The sequence below is a fragment of the Vanessa tameamea genome, chromosome 26 (assembly GCF_037043105.1).
Source record: "Vanessa tameamea isolate UH-Manoa-2023 chromosome 26, ilVanTame1 primary haplotype, whole genome shotgun sequence".
Classification (NCBI taxonomy): domain Eukaryota; kingdom Metazoa; phylum Arthropoda; class Insecta; order Lepidoptera; family Nymphalidae; genus Vanessa; species Vanessa tameamea.
This window is the reverse complement of record NC_087334.1, coordinates 1,333,252-1,351,958: the sequence shown is the minus strand read 5'-3', so window position 1 is coordinate 1,351,958 and position 18,707 is coordinate 1,333,252. Positions and strand designations below refer to the sequence as shown.

The 18,707-nt window shown below is 35.3% G+C and overlaps 1 protein-coding gene across 1 annotated transcript; it reads right to left on the bottom strand.

Moving 5' to 3' along the window:
• Positions 1-2,097: 2,097 nt before the first annotated feature.
• LOC113398397 (solute carrier family 12 member 9) lies at positions 2,098-18,663 on the bottom strand. Its single transcript, XM_026637130.2, has 21 exons — positions 18,313-18,663; positions 16,868-17,008; positions 14,312-14,434; positions 13,621-13,755; positions 13,107-13,241; positions 12,766-12,968; positions 12,250-12,451; positions 11,712-11,891; positions 10,872-10,961; positions 10,076-10,191; positions 9,621-9,706; positions 8,607-8,808; positions 8,174-8,305; positions 7,107-7,214; positions 6,673-6,821; positions 6,165-6,356; positions 5,519-5,691; positions 4,792-4,922; positions 3,728-3,831; positions 3,072-3,201; positions 2,098-2,205 (listed from the first exon to the last, which is right to left on the bottom strand). Exons 1-21 carry the CDS (start codon positions 18,335-18,337, stop codon positions 2,125-2,127), a joined length of 2,838 nt encoding a protein of 945 aa, XP_026492915.2. The 5' UTR covers positions 18,338-18,663; the 3' UTR covers positions 2,098-2,124.
• Between the last annotated feature and the right edge of the window lie 44 nt (positions 18,664-18,707).

The window sequence follows — 18,707 nt, the reverse complement described above, 5'->3', positions numbered from 1 at the left end:
CATTAAAATCTACATTATACAGGGGCTTAAAAATAAAATCCTTTAACATTTTCTTTTAAGACATTTTGGCGCGATGAGAGTAACATTTCGAGGTCAACTTACACTACACATAAAGTTTCCAAGTGAAACATAAATGACGCTGTTTTTTTAAAAAAATTCCCTTAGTAGCAAAAGCTTTTTTTAAAACCGTTCGTAATCTCGATACATAATTTCTAGTTAAAATGCGTTCAAACGATTTTTTAAATTCAGTTCATGTTCCATATATTTCTAATCAAATGGTTTTCTATGTAAAAACATTGTTTTCCCTTTCGACTTCAATACTTCAATTTCAATAGAACTAGACAGTACTAGTACTAAATATATTAATTTAACGGACGAATTTCAGGATATTAATTTGGCTCTGAACTTACGTACGAGCTTATTAAAATCACACCATTCATAAATAAGCCTTCGTTCTGACCGACGCTCATAACCTAAAAGACCTAATAATTACTTAAAATTTATAGACAAATCTCGCTTTGTAATATAAAAACGCACAAGTTTTTGGGAAATATTTCATATCAAAAAGCTCACTTTAATCATATGTAATAATTTGTATTGTTGTTTGTGTCATAAGTGTTACATAAGATTGTTTTTAATAATATACATCATAATCATTTAAATAAGTATCAATTTAACTATTAAGATATAAACGTTTTAGTCACTTCGCTAAAATAATGAGATTGCTTTGAAAATATGTTAAAAACAAAGCTGAATGTAATTCGATTAGACATGTTACCTGTTACTATTGACGAGCCGAGATGGCGAAGTGGCGAACAGACGCGGATTGTATCCGAAGTTTATAGGTTTAACTTTTATACTGGTCTACAAAATATCATAAGGAAACATTCATGTCAGATAGATTTCTGCATAGTTCAATAACCCGACCAGCAATGGTATATCAAGCTTTATGCAAGAATTATTTATTTAAAAAATACGATCGAAGTCAAAAACCTACATTTGAATTAAATTGTTAAAATATCTTATAAATACGTATGACTTACAAACTACTGCCTTTCAGGCGAAATCATCTAAACTAAAATAATATGTCAATAATAATACTTAACACTAAACATACATTTGAGTAATGAAATAAAACCGCACCATTTTCTATAGAGCCTTAAATCACAGTCAAAGTTGAGTAAAATATCAAAATGGAAAAAAGTATCTAAATTTTTACTTAAAATAAATTTCACCACAGATACAATACAAAATAAATGAAATAGCTACGCCTATTTTTAATCTACAGTATATTATTAATATAAAAATATAATTGATCTAATTCAGACTCGAGGCCAAAGTAGGCCTTATATTCCGGTTACTATATTTAACAAACGGATCGTTTTGCTTATGGCTAAAAGAATCGTCTACGAGACGTTATACAGAAGCTTTCTACTTTGGGATAAGATGGCTACGAATAACGGATAGTAGGCGTAATGTATGAAATGTAATCGTCAATTAGACGTATCTACCATCCGTAACAAAAACGAATCGTAACAAAAAAATATATGTGAAGCATCTGTTGGTAATAAGTAATGTCTAATGGTCAGATTGATTCATATGCCGTGACAGCAAACGGCATGAAGCACTCCCGCCCCTCTCCGCGCCCGCTCTCTACCATACAATTCGAATTATATTAATAACTAAACTTTATATTATAGTTTATTTTACTGTATATTCATTTATCGGTTTTCTTTAGTAATAAATTAGTCCAATGGCCACCATTCCGATGTTTCCCAAGCTATCGCCTCGTGACGCATATTTTTTTAATATAGTAACCGAATCCTAGAAGAGTCTCGTTTAAAAATCTTTACGGTGTATTTCATACTTCTTACATCCTAACAGTGGTTCTCAAACTTTTCATCCAACATTAATTAAAGTTAATCCTGTCCAATGTCATTTCGGTCTTTCAATTATTTGTATATTATTATAAATTTTAATCAAGATAGATTTGATTATTCAATAACTTATGTTTTATAATGTTATTGTGTAAATTATTGGATGAAAAGTTCAAGATTATTTCATGTTAGGTATTATTTTTGGTTATCCCAGTACTACGATCGGTAAGGACGGTATCTTGGATGCTTATAGAGACGTCGACGTGACTGATTTCAATCCACGGACGAGTATAGTCGGCGACAGATCCTTTGTAAATTCATCCAGTACCTGAAACATTTGTTTTATTAATTCGTTTTAAATAATATTAACAGATTGTCAATGACCCACGGCTGATCAAATGCCTTCTTTCTTCTTTAAAGAAGATTTGGAACTTATTTCACGTACATCAGTACGGGTTTGTGGATACTCTACGTTGAAGAAAGCATCGCGAGGGAACATGTATGTGTCAAATGAAAATTTGTCAGACGTGTTTCACCCAAAGCAGCTTGGCCCTCATAAGAAAGCCTACAAAGAAGAGTTGGTGGGTACCCCTCGGAATAGAAACATTTAAAGATTTTTTTTAGGGGAATGCCATCGCATTAGCAATAGTTATATATAGTAACATATCTATTGTCTCTTCCAACCACGAGTGTAAAGCAAATTAAACAAGTTTGACCTTGAATCGAGGTATTGCGTCAATTGATCATCGATGGAGATCTTAAATAATATATGATATTTGTTATGGTTTAATGAAAATGGCGTTTTGAATGTCAGCGAAGTATTTATTGGAACTTAAAGTAAAACTAAAGTGCATATAAGTAATTGAGTCAATTATGAATAAGTTAATAGTAATAGTAAGTATTGATCAATTACTGTGAGGTGCAGAAATTTTCCAACAGAAATGATTTTTGTGTATTGATCGGAACTTTTCTGCACAATACGGTCAAATTAATCAAATAACATTTAAATGAAAAGAAACAAGTGTTCATAATTAAAACCGAAAAAATACACAAATTGATTTTATGGTTGAGATGAATAAGACATTTTTTTTTTTGAGTTATTATCAAAATATTACTGACTTATTGATTCATGAGACACAATTTTGTGACAATATAATTGTAACGGAGAGAGTATCGTATATTGTTATAAGGTACCTTCATATACTGTTCGCAGATAACCTCATCAGCTTCGGTCGGAGTGGGAGAGAGTTTGGGAGGCTGTGGCAGCTGCACGAACGTCACCGCCGTGCCTTCCTCGCAGCGACTCTTGATTATTCTATTCACTCTGTAACAAACATATTTTTTTAATTATTACTATTTAATAAACAGGCAGATGTTCGGCTAATAAAATGCTATAACTTTTTCGGCCAAAAAATATCAATCACAAAAAGTCTGAAGTTTTAAATGTGAAATTTTAACACTCCCTTACCTCGGACAGGACGTAAAGCCATTGCTCCTGCGACGGAACTGTTCTCGCGTGTGTGTGTGTGTGTGTCGGGTTACCTTCCCATCGGGTCATGATAGTAAGTGAATAGTGAGTGCAATGACTGGTCTTAACTTAAACAAATCGCTTTTACAAAGTTTATTCTATTGTTCATTAAAATAAGGAATATATTAAATTATTTATTGTATTTACCTTCAAACATTCATACTTCGTATTCCGGGTAAAATAATAACACTTAGATAGATTAGATTAAGGAATAATTTTAAAAAATCTTATAACGTTGACGACTATGGGAAGTATCAGCTTGTCCACCATTTATGTGTTATCTGTTGCCTTATAGAGAAAATAAATTATAAGTTAAACGTACCTTTGCAAATAGCTCATCGGTACGCGTTGATACACGCTGTTTTCATTCGAGTTCGGGTCCAAATAACGGTGGACGTCGTCATCTAATTTCGGCCAATCGGTTACCTGGAAATTACGATACAGCATGTTACGGATTTGATGCTAAAAATATTTTGTGCATAATAGTAATACATAACATAATACGAGCCGAGATGGCCCAGTGGTTAGAACGCGTGCATCTTAACCGATGATTTCGGGTTCAAACCCAGGCAGGCACCTCTGAATTTACATGTGCTTAATTTGTTTATAATTCATCTCGTGCTCGGCGGTGAAGGAAAACATCGTGAGGAAACCTGCATGTGTCTAATTTCAACGAAATTCTGCCACATGTGTATTCCACCAACCCGCATTGGAGCAGCGTGGTGGAATATGCTCCATACCTTCTCCTCAACGGGAGAGGAGGCCTTAGCCCAGCAGTGGGAAATTTACAGGCTGATTATGTAATAGTAATACAATCATTATGATGAATAGACGACCTCCTTGGTCGAGTAGGTTTTCAGGGGTAGGGGGGGTCCGAGGTCCCGGGTTCGATCCCCGGCCGAGTCGATGTAGAAAAAGTTCATTAGTTTTCTATGTTGTCTTGGGTCTGGGTGTTTGTGGTACCGTCGTTACTTCTGATTTCCATAACACAAGTGCTTTAGCTACTTACATTGGGATCAGAGTAATGTATGTGATGTTGTCCAATATTTATTTAATAGACCGAATATATAGAATAAAACCGTTCGTTTAAATTATTTAATTAACTTCGTTCGTTTATTTGAATATGAATCTAACGTCACTTGGTCATGCTTTTTGAATACCGTACATGATAAATAAAAACAGTGTTGATCGTTCAAATTTGTTACTAATGTCTGCAGGACGAGACTGATCTATGACGTAATATTTTTTTTAAAGAATGTATGTTATAAGTTTCGATTTCTTGACTTCGAATATGTTGTATATAAACATTTATGTATATTACGATACAATAATATTGAGTACATGGATATTTATAAAGGGATGGTATACACAAATTTTAAAACTTACAGTGTGCGTGTAAGCGCTGATCCTCAGCAGCTTGAGTAGCTCGTCGAGGCGCTCCTGCACCGGCCGCCCGGGGGACATCTCCGGCAGGCCGGGCTCCGTCATCGATTCGGACCCAAACGAGGGATTGTTTTCTGAGAAAAAAATCAAAAATGTATACAAACTTTACAATTCTTTGGATCTTGTTAAAATAAATTCATTTTTGACAAATAGGTTGGCACATGCAAGAAACTAACGACATATGGGGCATTTTGGTAAAATTTATCAATAACATTATATATGATATTGCTCCGTATATAGCAGTTTTACCACTTTTTAAGACTGGAAACAGAAGCGATCCCAGTAATTACAGGCCTATTTCAATACTCCCATCTTTAAGTAAAATTTTCGAAAAAAAATATTTAATTCAACTTCTTATCCATTTCGGTAAAAATACTATTTTATATATTACATAGTGAGCAATTTGCTTTTGAAAGAGGTCGCTCAACAACTGACGCGGGAATAGCACTTCTCAAACATATTTACGATGCTTGGGAAAATTCACAGAATACACTCCATTAAGGAGTATTCTGTGATTTATCTAAAGCATTTGACTGTGTAGAACACGAGGCGCTTCTTTACAATCTCGATGTTAAAGGTAAAGCTCTTGATCCCATTGCTTCATACTTAAGTCAAAGAGTCCAGCAAGTTTTCATGAATGGAATAAAGTCTTTTGGATCTGGGTACACACCGTGCGCCGTGACGACGTGCACCCGCAGCGCGAGGTGCTGCCAGCCGCGCGCCGAGCGCACGACGGCCGCGAGCTGCAGCGCGAACAGCGCGCGCACCGTGAACGGCTCCTCGCGCGACGGCCGCAGCGCCTCCACCAGCCACACGTCGATGTACTTCAGCGAGCCGGACCGTCTGGAACGTGTCGTTGGCCACGGTACTACTACACATATGGTCGTCCGTTTGATTATCTAGATTTTGTGTGGGTGGGGAGTCTAGAAAAGCTCAACTTCCATTTGTAGACCAAAAAAGCCTCGTGCATTTTCGCCATCTTTAAAGGTTAAATTCCGTTTGTCATAATAACTCAGTAATTTGGCTGGTTTAACATTTTAATTTGCACCCTTCTATCCTTTGTGAACACCACCGTGCGAGCGACTAAATCTATTACGAGATTTCACTCCCCAAATTATTGGCATTTCCGTCGATATCTTAATAACTGTGCACGATACGTGGTAAATGCAAACGACAATGAACTTATCAAGAAACTAATCGACTTTCAAAATATAAATGTTTCTAAAATAAAACTTACATATAATTTAGTAAAAAAAAAATTCCATCATTTTATTATTAATTAAATTATACATTTTGTCATAATAAATATAGCTTACCTTTCAACCGCGGCCATGTTCAAATTGTGGAAATGTCTACACAGACACACGTTCTTCTTCACACACAGCACGTCTGAGACTATCCTGACGTACTCTGAAGCGGACATTCTGGGTGAAAACGCAGTCCGAGTGGGGAACATCACCTGTCCATTGTCGAGGTCGAAATCCTGAGTTTTGTATGGGGATGCTGGGCTGCAAGAAAATTATTCATTGGTACTTGTTTTTATTTTTTAATTTTATTTAGAAAACAACATAAGCAGATGAAAAAAAATTATGCCTACGTTAAAAAAAATATAATATAATTAATATTGTTTGTTTGAAGTAAATATTATGTTTGAGGAGGAATAATAAAATTCTTAAATAAAATGAAGGCGTTATTGAATAGTGAGTTCAGGCGTTTGTTACTAAGAACATTTTCTTTATTATAAAATAAAAATAACTCAAATTTAGTTAATTTGTTATTAAATTAGTCTCGCTACAATTACGTAAGTAACAAAGCATAACATACTCTCGGAAGAAATCGTTGGGGTGCGCGGAGTCCCGGAAGCCCAGCAGCACGGTGTCGGGCTTCATGGCGCCCAGCCCCGACAGGCGCGTGAGGTGCGCCGCCCCGCTGCGGATGTCCTCCGACAGGCACAGCTCCACGAACGCCTTTACCTGCGGCCCGTGGACATTGCCATTTATGCCAAGTAAACTATTTCACCCCAGGAAGACAGTTAATGTTTTATAGCGACACGTGTGTGCCAAGGTGTGTGAACGTGTGTATGTTAGCATGTGTGCGTGCGTGCATGCTTCTTTACATGTATTCACCTAACAAGGAATTTTAATTACAATTATTGTTTTTTGAGACAAACATTTAGACATATGGAGGTATTTGAATTCAGTTTAAATACATCACAAACCGTAAACTGTACGTATTATTATTAGTAACTATCCCCTTACCTTCAGATGGTCAATCAGTTTCAGCCAGTATTTCTGTTCGTCGGCCAGAGGGTCCCCGCTGCCATCCAGTTGGCCAACTCTAACGTGACCGATCACAAAGAGACCTCCCTGAAATAAAACGCAAATATAACTTAATTTTAGAACATCCTTTTTAATGTATTTACCACTATAATAATTTATGGCTGATGTGATAATGGTTAAAAATCGATCTACCCTGAGAGGCATATTCGTCTTCACTGATGGTAAAACTTGTCTTTGTTGTCTGAGCTTTTCTAAGTAGAGTGAAATCCGTTTATAATGATATCGAAGGGAATTGACAAACACGTCATAATAACCGAACGTCACACAAAGCGTTTTGTAAATATATATATATATATATTTAGCACGTAATAAGTACATACGAAACATGTATGTATGTACTATATTTTAATGTCAGTAATCTATAATATTGTCTGCTTTTGTTTTATAACATATATACATATATGCATACATATATGCATACATATATGCATATATATATGCATACATATATGCATACATATATGCATATATAACAGTCTCTAATACTATTGTGTATAGAAAACATAGCCATGGTCAAATTATCATTTTCAATATTGCTATGAACAAATCTGCAGACGACCTTTGATTGACAATTACTTACTCAGATTAAAAACAATGAGCCAGGTGCCGAACGTCGCCGGGAACGTTACCGAAGGTGTAAAGAATCATGTCGGTCACTATAACCGGACACGATTTATTAAAAATGTGTCATAATAAGCGAACTGTCTCTATAAGGAAAGTCATTATATCCGACTTTTTTACAAAGAATTTTATATGAGAACCAAACTTCATGGTGTAATTACGTCATTATAGGCGGAGTCATAATAAACGGATTCTACTGTATATTCTAGACTCAAATTAGGTGTGTGAGTCGGTACAACTACTGACACAAGATACATAGAATCGTAGGTCTTCGGTTAGATCGCATTAACATAAGGATTTGTCCTTCTCGCAGGGCCAATATATATTATCAGACTTAAGAAAATTCGTAAGTAATAATTTCTCGCCTTTTTCTGATCATTAACGAAGTCAATGAGTGGCGCGGTTTGCCTCGGTGAACCGATGAGTAACAGCATCTGAGGTCTCCAGAACTTCACGTGTTCCCGACGAGGGTCCAACAGCAATAGGTATTTTCGGACCTGCAAGTGGATAAAAGTGAGTATTTTTATATCGTATGAATAAGATAACTTAGCAGAAAGACCATAGGAACTATAGTCTCATAAGCATGCCACCGGCTAGGTGATTTGAAACTTTGAAAAATTAAAAAGTCTTCCGAATGTAAAATGTATTTTTTTTACTAATGTTGAAGCGATCAAAGCGAAAAGACGAAGAGTTTAGTTTTAAATTCGACGGTCTCAATCTTCAATGATTTGGATCCAACATTTTGAATATCGCCAAGAGAGCGGATATCGTATAGGTTAACCAGAGGCAGGCGCTCACCTGGTGGAAGATGAGCGCCTGGCTGAGGCTGCCCCACTTGGGGTCGGCGGCGGCGGGCGACAGCAGGTGCAGCGCCAGCACGAGCGAGCAGCAGGCCAGCGCCACGGCGCACGCGTAGGCGGGCCGCAGGGAGAAGATGAGCGCCGCGCAGCCCAGCAGCCCCGCCAGCGACGACGCCCACGAGAACTGCCGGAACGACGGCCTGCACCCGCCGATTATTGCCCATGAAAGCGAGGTGGGAAGGGTACATTGAATTTTACGCCTATATATTTCATAAAAAAAACCTTGATTACTAAAACTCAAAGAAAACACTATTAGACAATGAGGCTGTATGGACCAACTTCTAACATATCTCGATCCATAAAATCTCATATTTATTGAGTGTACTTGTATCCCGTAACAAATACAGTAGTCAATTCTTTTTTATATATTAATTTAAAATTATAACCTCACTTAAGAGAGATTATGGTCACCACTAGTCATCATCGTCAATTTAAATCTTATCAAGAATCTAAATTCCTATACAAATATCATCATCATCATCATCCTCCTGCCCTTATCCCAATTTTACATGGGGTCGCGGACCCCATGTGCTCTTCTTGCATACTTCTCTGTCGGACGTCATCTCACAAGTAACATTCGTTCTAACCATATCGTCTTTCGCACAATCCATCCATCGTTTCTTGGGTCGTCCCCTCCCTCTATATCCATCCACATCCATTCTCACAACATGGTCCTCATTCCTCCGCATAACTTGCCCATACCAAGACAGCCGGTTTCCAGATAGCTTCTCGGTTACCGGTGCCACCTTCAAACTTCCTCTTATGTACTCATTCCTTACTCTATCCATTCGCGTGACACCACACATTCCTCTCAGCATTCTCTTCTCCGCCACACGCAATTGTCTTTCAGTCATCCCTTTTATAACCCAACACTCTGATCCATATAGAACAATATATATTACTATACAAATAGAATAACAAAAAAAATCAATCTAAGAATAATAATTATTACCTAAAATTCGGAGCCGACGCGAGGTCCAGGCCGAGACAGGCGAGATTGATCGCGCAGTAACTTGTCATGAAGAGCACCGAGTTCACCTGGAACATTTTTATTTTGGTTTCGATAACATTCGGACACGTTTATAGTGATATTTCAATTTCTTGCTATAATGTCTATGAGAAAGAGTCAATTACCATCACAGTGGTACAATTACTAAAGATGAAAAAAAACGAATATGTGGACATATTACTAGAAATTATATTCCAGCAGCAAAAAAAGAACGCACTTTTAACTACTGCAAAGGAAATATCAGAAGCAAACTTGCAACATTAAAATTTAAAAAATATATTGTTTAGTGAAAACGGGCTAACGCACTGTAGGGTTAATTTGATCAGCTCTTATATAATAGGAGAGGAAGCCCAGCAGAAATACTGATACGAACTGTAATTTTACGATAAATCATATACCTGAGCAATCGTATTCAAGGAGTCCGCCATGATGCCGATCTGTACCAACAGCCATGAGGCGATCACAGCAACTACTGGGTTGCCGGATCGAGACACCATTGGACGGAGCAAGAAACCTATAATATTTAAGTAACATAATTATGTAAAATATTCCAATGGCTGTGCACATATTCCATACGATTGCTAATACCTTTGCTACGATGTTCACTACAAAGAGTTATTGATCAGTGAATCCTTCCATTTAACTACTGATATCCCTTTTAATTTACTTTCAAAGTTCCGACAACAAGTTTTTCACGTTCCAGTGACTACCACAGTTTATTTTATGAGCCAATGGTGTCGTGTCAATTCAAAGTCAAAGTCATTTATTTACCTTTAGTCCACTGCTACACAAACAGTGCGTTATCACTAAAAGGTATTTAACAACAATTAACTTTACCTAGACTTAGAAAATGACGTATTTTTTAATCAAAAGTATCATTAATTATTTAGACAGAAAAAGGTTTACTAGTGGTAGGGCTTTGTGCAAGCCTGCCAGGGTCGGTACCACTCACTCATCACATATTGTACAACCAAACAATGAAACGAAACGGTGAGTTAACCCGAGAAAGAGATAAAGGACAGACAGTCACAAGGGACAACATCTTAGTTCCCAAGGTCGGTGGCACAAAAGGATGATTAATATTTCCTACGGCGCAAATATTTATTGCGATGGAAACCACTTACCATAAGGTAGCCCATTTGCCATTCTGCCTACATATTTCATTTAAAAAAATTAAATAGTTTTTTCACTTACCGAATATGTTGTCTTTGGCTAAGGCTTCTAGAACTCTCGACGCACCAATCAAATTCGACAGACCAGCGGAAAATGTAGCTGTTAACATTCCTGAGAACAAAACATAGGTTAATATTATATATATATAGATATTTTTAAATGCGAAATATCTGAATCAGTATTATCATAAAGTAAGCCCTAAAGAAGTTTATGGTATATATTTTCATTGTTGCTATACTTCAAAAACATTCAAAAATAGATAAAATATTAACTAAAATTAGTCTTTCGATTGACATTTTTTTTAAGCCACGAAAAACAAAAGTAAGAAAAAAATGAATGTTTCATTCCTAACTACGGTGATTGCAATGCCGTATATAATAGCCATGAATTATTTCCTAACAGACATAAAAACAGAAGCTGCTCAAGGAACTCAGAGCCATAAAATGATAATACCTTAATCAATGACCAAATTATCTATAGCTGTTAACTTCAATGCCAGATTTATTCTTTGACATTAGCTACCAGACCCAAAATGGCGTCGGGTGCGTTATAGTAAAGTCAAAATTCTATAAAAAATATACTTTATCCAAATAGGCTCTTACAGGCAATTTTGAATCCTCATTGATAGTAAAGCTACCACCGGTTCGAAATGTAGATTCTACCTTGAAGAACCGGCAAGAAACTTAATAATTACTCTTTTGCAACGTTTGAACGCTTTTTTATCATCTATATAGTCTTGTGTTTAATAAAATGCCTTATTTTTACATGTTGTTTTGTAACAAATATTCAATGCTGAAAATATCTGTAGAATTTTATTACAAATATTAGTGTGACATCCCTATGAAAGTAAAATAAACTTACCAACAGCAATGAAAGGCGGCCACACATTGATAGGTAGCAAGTACACGTAGTTGTTTTGCAGCAGTTCCCTTGAGCAAGTGGCCGCTGTCAGCACAGTCAGTGCTGCATACGACAGCGCTGTAAACAGAAGAGCCGCGAGTGTCCCGAGAGGAATACTTCGAGATGGACTCTTCAGCTCGCCTAGAATAAATGACAGATTATTGTATTGAAATCTGGTTACGAATTAAATCACCTTGATCGTTTTGCTCTGAGTTCTTCACTGTGCTTGGCAGCAGTTGGCATTGTGTTATATGTACATGGTATCTTTACATTTTATTTATTTTAGGATAAAAAAAATATATAAATTTGGTCACTTTCATCCATAGGCACAGAAAAATGTATAAACCATGAGATGTGTGGCATCTTTTTATTTGTTTTAGGATAAAAAAAAATACCATAAATTTGGTCACCCTCACCGTGGACACAGCAAAATTTAAAAACCGAAACAAACGTGGCCAGATCAACGAGATACGAACTCGCTCTCCCATCGAACATTTACCGCTCATGTTGGCGCCGGCCATGACGCCCGTGACGCCCGTGAACAGCACGCCGAACACGGCCGCGAAGTCGGCCGGCTCGCCCGCCGCCGAGTAGTCGCGCGCGTACCGCTCGTACAGGTTGCCGCGCAGCGTGGCCGCGCTCAGCCCGCTGTACGTGAAGTTCGTCGCGTTCACGATCGTGTTCGTGTCGGGCTTCTCTATCTGAGCGGGGGGGGGGGGGGGCTAGATTATCTTTGATCGTGCTTTACAAATTATATTACATATTGACGTTATGCTCTGGAATAGTACCACTGAGTTTTTATACATAATATCTATATTGTTAGATGACAACGCTGCCCTACCCCACCAGAGTAGTCGTGCTTATAAAAAGAAGGTGGTCGGGGGAACTCGCCCCTTTTCCTGACGACCGTAGAAATGATAACATTTTTCCTTTGTCTATTGTGTTCAATTTAACAGTAATTTTCTATTTATCTGCTAATGTACTCGAACGGCCTAGACGGATCGGGAGGAGGCACCTGTCCGGGCGCCGTGACGAAGAAGCTGAGCAGCGCGCTGAAGAGGCAGACGACGGTGGACACCCAGATGGCGAGGCTGGTGCGCGCGAACAGCGAGGCGCCCGCCAGCGACACGCCCAGCCCCGCCGCGTTGAGCGCCGAGCGGTACAGGAAGCGGTACCAGTAGCCGTTGGGCAGCCCGCCGCCGGCGCCCACCAGGTACCCTGCCGGCGTTCGGTGACAGGTGAGAGCGGGTTCCAACTGAGTTCCCATGTGTTCAATTTGTGTTTATAATCTCAACGCCTACAAAATAGCGAGATTAGGCCTGGCTGGACTGACCTAGCAATGAGACATTCACTTACCATTGGGTCCAAAATTCTCTACAAGAGCTTCAGTACAAGCGGAAATGCAGAGAGCACTCGAGACGACATTAGCCAGGAAGAACAATGTCCCGATCGCTCCGCCGAATTCTGGACCTAATGTCCTACTAATCATGACTGAATTTGCGTTGAGGTTATACATTGACAAAAGTTTTAATTACAAAAAAAAATCCTTATCTTAAAAATAACAGAATTATTTAAATAGTGAGATATTTCTCGGTTTCATAAAAATTCAATTGAAAAGACAGGAGTATATTTATCGTTACTGTATTATACTGTATATATATAATTGTATTTTTTTTTTGTAAATAATATATTTCCTTTTTATAGGCAAAGATATTGTACCACACAGCCAAATCTTCAGAATTTACACTACCCAAAAAAATGATTTATCTGTAAAATTTTATTAAACGAGAAAGTTTAATCATTATCGTTTAAATTCTTTAATATTCGAATTTCAAACCTATTTTAAAATTATAATTATTAAAAAGGATACAGTACACTCCCCCTCCTTCAACAGCTCCATTAGTAGAAATAGCACATATTGACATAACAGTGAACCCTACTATTAAATATGCGAGTCCAAATTGTCCTAAGGTCACTAGAAGTCCTGCATTTCCGACTAGGTAACCTGGAAAAACATTTTTTATTATTAATTTTATACACATATATAATATTATTTTATAACAATATTTTTTTATTGCATATTATATTTTTATGTTATTAATTTTTACTAAAGGCAATGTTCAATCTATTTAAATTTATTTACTATTTTTATTGAGATAAAGTTTCGTATTATTATTGAGCTCTTACTTAAACTAATCACAATTTATTACTTTACTTTATACTTTATTGTACACCACACAGAAAATAAACAAATACAACATAGATCCAGCCTTAATAACAGACGCGTACAATTTTGGCGGCCTTATCGCTACATAGCGATCTCTTCCAGGCAACTAACACTTTCTAGAAGCAGCAAACGCAAATTAAAACAGAGTATATTATTTACTTCAAATAACATTTTAAACAACTACACTATACATAAAAAATATTATTATTCGTGCGCTGCTTCACCTACGTGATGAAAAATCATAAAATTCAGGTCAGTGCTTTAGCCGTAAAAGCGTAACAACCAGACAGACAGATTTATTTCGGCATTTATAATATTAGTGAAGATAACTTACCCATTCGTATAAAAACAAGAGCACTGAACATTGATAGCACCACGGGGCAGAAGACACCGGCGAAAGTCCCCACCTTCTTAACACCGGGTCGCTCCGACCGGAATTCGCCAAATTCAACATATCCTGAAAAAAAAAAAAATTATATATAGGTCATTGATATTTATTGGGTAAACTATGCTCTTATATTTTCAAGTAAATTAATGTCTGATGAAACGCCTCCTCTTAAGGGGAAGAATTTATTCCACACGACGCTACTGGATTAGTAAATGTTTACTTAAGTATAAGGAAAATCTTATAGTCCGAACTATTCATATTCATAATAATTAATTTAAAAGATATACTTAAGTCAGTTATGACAAACATAATCGAAAACCACAGACAATAACTATTGCTTTATACAACGGTGAGCGTGTTTCATTCATAATGCAAAGTGAAAAAAAAAAGATTATTTATTTAAAAATTGCAATAAACCTAAGACTCAATCTAGTATGTACATAGCATTCAATTAAAAAAAATTGCTTTCTTTGCACTGGGCGGAACACAGACACGAGTAAAAATTTAAATTTGAAAAGTGACGCACGAAGCATAAAAAAAAATTGATTTAAAAAAAGAATCACCACTACTAATCTTCTCCACCATTCCCGCGCGTGTTTTCGAACCGACTATTGTTTTTAAACTGATATCGTGTAATTCAAACTGACCTGAGAATAATGTTTTTTTAAACAACCTTGAAACACTTAAGCACTGTGACACAGTGGAGTTTTCATCGATTACAAAAGTAACGGATTTGAAATAAGGTTCCATTTGACCAGGTGCGAAATGCGAATTAAGGTCAACTTCACCTCATCGTATAAAACAAATTCGCTTCCCGCTGTCTGTCCGTCCCTGTGAATCTTTAAAACTATTATCCTATATATAACTATTATAACGCGAACGATTATTGATGCGGGCTTTTTTACCTTCAGTCTATCCATAGAGTGATTCAAAAGGAAGGTTTACATGTCTATAACATACACATTATAGTAGAGAAACACCGATAATTTTCAAAATAATGTACTACCGTATTGTACACCTTAAAAAGGTTTACAAAAAAAGTCTACATAATATATATCCAACTCTTAGGAATAACCCGCAATAAACATTTTTACGATAAATAAAAGCATATTTACGAAATGATTTTAAGCAATACAATATTAATCCTTATCCCATTGACCTTAAATACATTTTGCATTTAATATAGATCAATACGGCCTATTACAGGATGTAATTAAAATGGATATTTTCGAAGATATTACAGATTTAAAATGCAAGCACATAGAGGTTTGTATTGTCTAATGACAAAAAAAAAATTGGAACGTTGTATATAAGTATTGCTCCCGTGCGAACCCTTCGCGGGTTGCTAGTATGCTATAAAGTTATATGTAACACAGAGTCGCAATATTGGCACAATAATCAGTGCTCTAACTGTCATAGATGCGGTGCACCAGGACACAGGAGGGTGCCTCCTAACAACATATAAGGATTAAAACTATGCCTTATTTATTAAACCAGATTATATACAAGATGTGATATTTTTATAAATAGTTAATAAATGCAGATGTTAATTTTTTTCCTCAATGCATCGCCGAACCGGGGCGTTTATCCGCCTACCTATACCATTTACAATAATGGTAGAAATATTCAACAAATATTTGTTACAATAACATTAAAAAGTAAGCTTATCCCACTGCTGGGATATAGCTTTCTCTACTTTTGAGAAAAAAAGGTTTCGAAATTAAATTCTTCATTATTCTCATGATTTCTATCCCGAGCGCAAGATACATTATAAACATTAAATATTTTCCTAACACAAGTACTAGTCCTTACTTGTAACTTATATATATATTTTTAAGCACAACTTATTTAATTTACATTACGATTAAACACCTAAAAATTTATGCGCAACTTTTAAACTATTATCGTCTCCGCTATTGAAATGAATATTCTATTTCTGACGTGTTTAATGTTATTACAGTAATATTAATGTTTAGGTTATTTAATAATAGAAGCTATTTGTCTATGCTAGAGGTGGGGCAAAGGTTATACCTACAATAATGTACATTCTTTAAAATAAGTTAATTTCGCAGCTCTGTATAAAAATATTTCTATCTCTTTCTCTTGAAAGGGACAGCAAGTCTTCAATCCTGTCTTATTAGCTTAGAGAAAGTATACAATTAATTATAAGAATTGAGAAGTCAAGTCTAGTCTATAGTGATTAGTGACGATTTCATAAGACTCTTGATCTTGGGGACAAAAATTCAAATCCCAGGTATATCAATAATTGGAGGGTTACGAATTTATCAGCGATTTGCTAAACTTACTACGTTGTAGTTTTATTGATGTAGTCGATGGTGATCTCTTACCATTTGCGCGTCCAGGCAACTAAACTATAAAAATAAAAATTAGGACTTTTGCATTTTTACACTAATGTGCTTATTATCTGTGTTTATATTTTGATTAACCAGCGCAACTACGATTCATTCAGAGGTAATTATTGAACATAGTAGAAATAATTACCATCTCCGGATGGAGATCGAGGAGGTGTTGTTCTGGTCAATCTCAGTCTTAACTTATGCATCAATCCCGATGAATTTGGTGAATCATTCAAACTTGGTGAGAGTGGGTCTAATGTATCCGCCATCGCCAGAGGTTTCGTCCCTGAAATACAAACAAATACTATATGATTTGAAAATAAATATGTATTTAAACATAAATATTCTTTGTAATGTAATTAAATATGAATACATTATATTATTTTCTTAAATTGATTTTTCTTAAATAGTAGTAATATTATACATTATATACATATATAGTATATATATAGTAGTAATATTATATAAATGGATGTTAGGATATCTATTTAAGTTTAATAGATTATTACGCTCAACCGACGACCTTGACAAATTAACACATACTTTGTTTTTCACAGTAATTCCTATTATGTTCAATGGATGGTCGAGACATTATATATATAGATACACTGACACAATGTCTACTGGGAATTTATATTAATGGCATATAGAATGATGGTCTAAAAAAAGAGTACAGTTTAAACATACTTTAGAAAAAAATCCATCTATAAATGAGATGAAGCAAAAAGCTCCTCAATTATTATGTATGCAACATAATAACTAATAATCTATTTCTACGCTAAATAGTCTATTTGTACGACCATTCGGAGCTACTGGACAAGTTTAGATACACTTCTTGTAGAGTGTAGGCCTATGATTATATATAAGACTTGGAGTGCTACGATGGTCACAGCTGATGATGTATTGCAATAAAACCATATTTTAACAATATATATACTAACATATAATAACAAAATATAACAAAGCTTGCACGTTGAATATACAAATAATACCAAATAACACAGTGTAATACTTCTGACAAGTCAATTAGTCAATTTTATAGCTTATTATTGATGATAACTTATATGCAATATATTATTACAATTATGTGGTCATTATCAGTTTTCCAATGGGATGATGCATATGAAGCTTATCACATGACTCATACAAAATATTTAAAATGTGCCTTTACTTTTGTTTTTTTATTTACATAGCTGCATACATTGTAGCATATATTATACTTTATAGATAATATTATTTAGCGGTCAATGAACAGCCCAATTCTACTAGTGATTGTAAATACACATATAGGAGATCGAATAGTTAAAATTAATCCTATGTTCTTTGTAAATTAGTCATAATACAAATATATACCAGTACACTACTAAAAGTTTATGATAAATATATATTTATTTATAACACCACATTATTACACTTAACTACTTATTTCCACTTTAATTTTAGTTTCAAAATTCCATTAACTGTTTCGTCAACAACATTATATTATAATTTCCATGCATATAACATTTATTTTTATTAATTAAAAATAAATGCAAAAACACACTTCTTAATATAATATTAATTTTATATTCAGAAAATCAATTTACTTACTGAGATGAATATCTTCCATACTCATAAATTTTATTAACAGATATACTTTATGTATTTTAACATAATAAAAATCTATGACTGCTGGAGCAAGCTATTTTTATTTAATCACTATCTAGAATGTTATTCTTAGAAAAAACAATACAATCCAATTATGGTAAAACAACTAACAGCATCATTACATAGCAACTAGTGCTATATAAATAGGATATACAGAAATGTAGAACAAAACACAAGTATGACCTCATCACAGCCTAATTCCTAAATTAGGATTTAAAAAAACCTACGCAGCTATGATTATGACTGCGATTACTAAAACAAGTTCATATATGTTTAGAAAACTCTAATAAATAAGTAAACAAAGAACTTTAGAATATAAATGAAAATTGATAACTTAC

Coding starts and splice junctions, on each gene's coding strand:
- LOC113398397 (XM_026637130.2), bottom strand. CDS start 18,337: ATGAGTATGGAAGATATTCATCTCA. Junction 10,962..11,711: donor GCCGCCTTTCATTGCTGTTG/GTAAGTTTATTT, acceptor TTTTGTTCTCAG/GAATGTTAACAGCTACATTT. Junction 7,215..8,173: donor TCGTTAATGATCAGAAAAAG/GCGAGAAATTAT, acceptor GTTTTATTTCAG/GGAGGTCTCTTTGTGATCGG.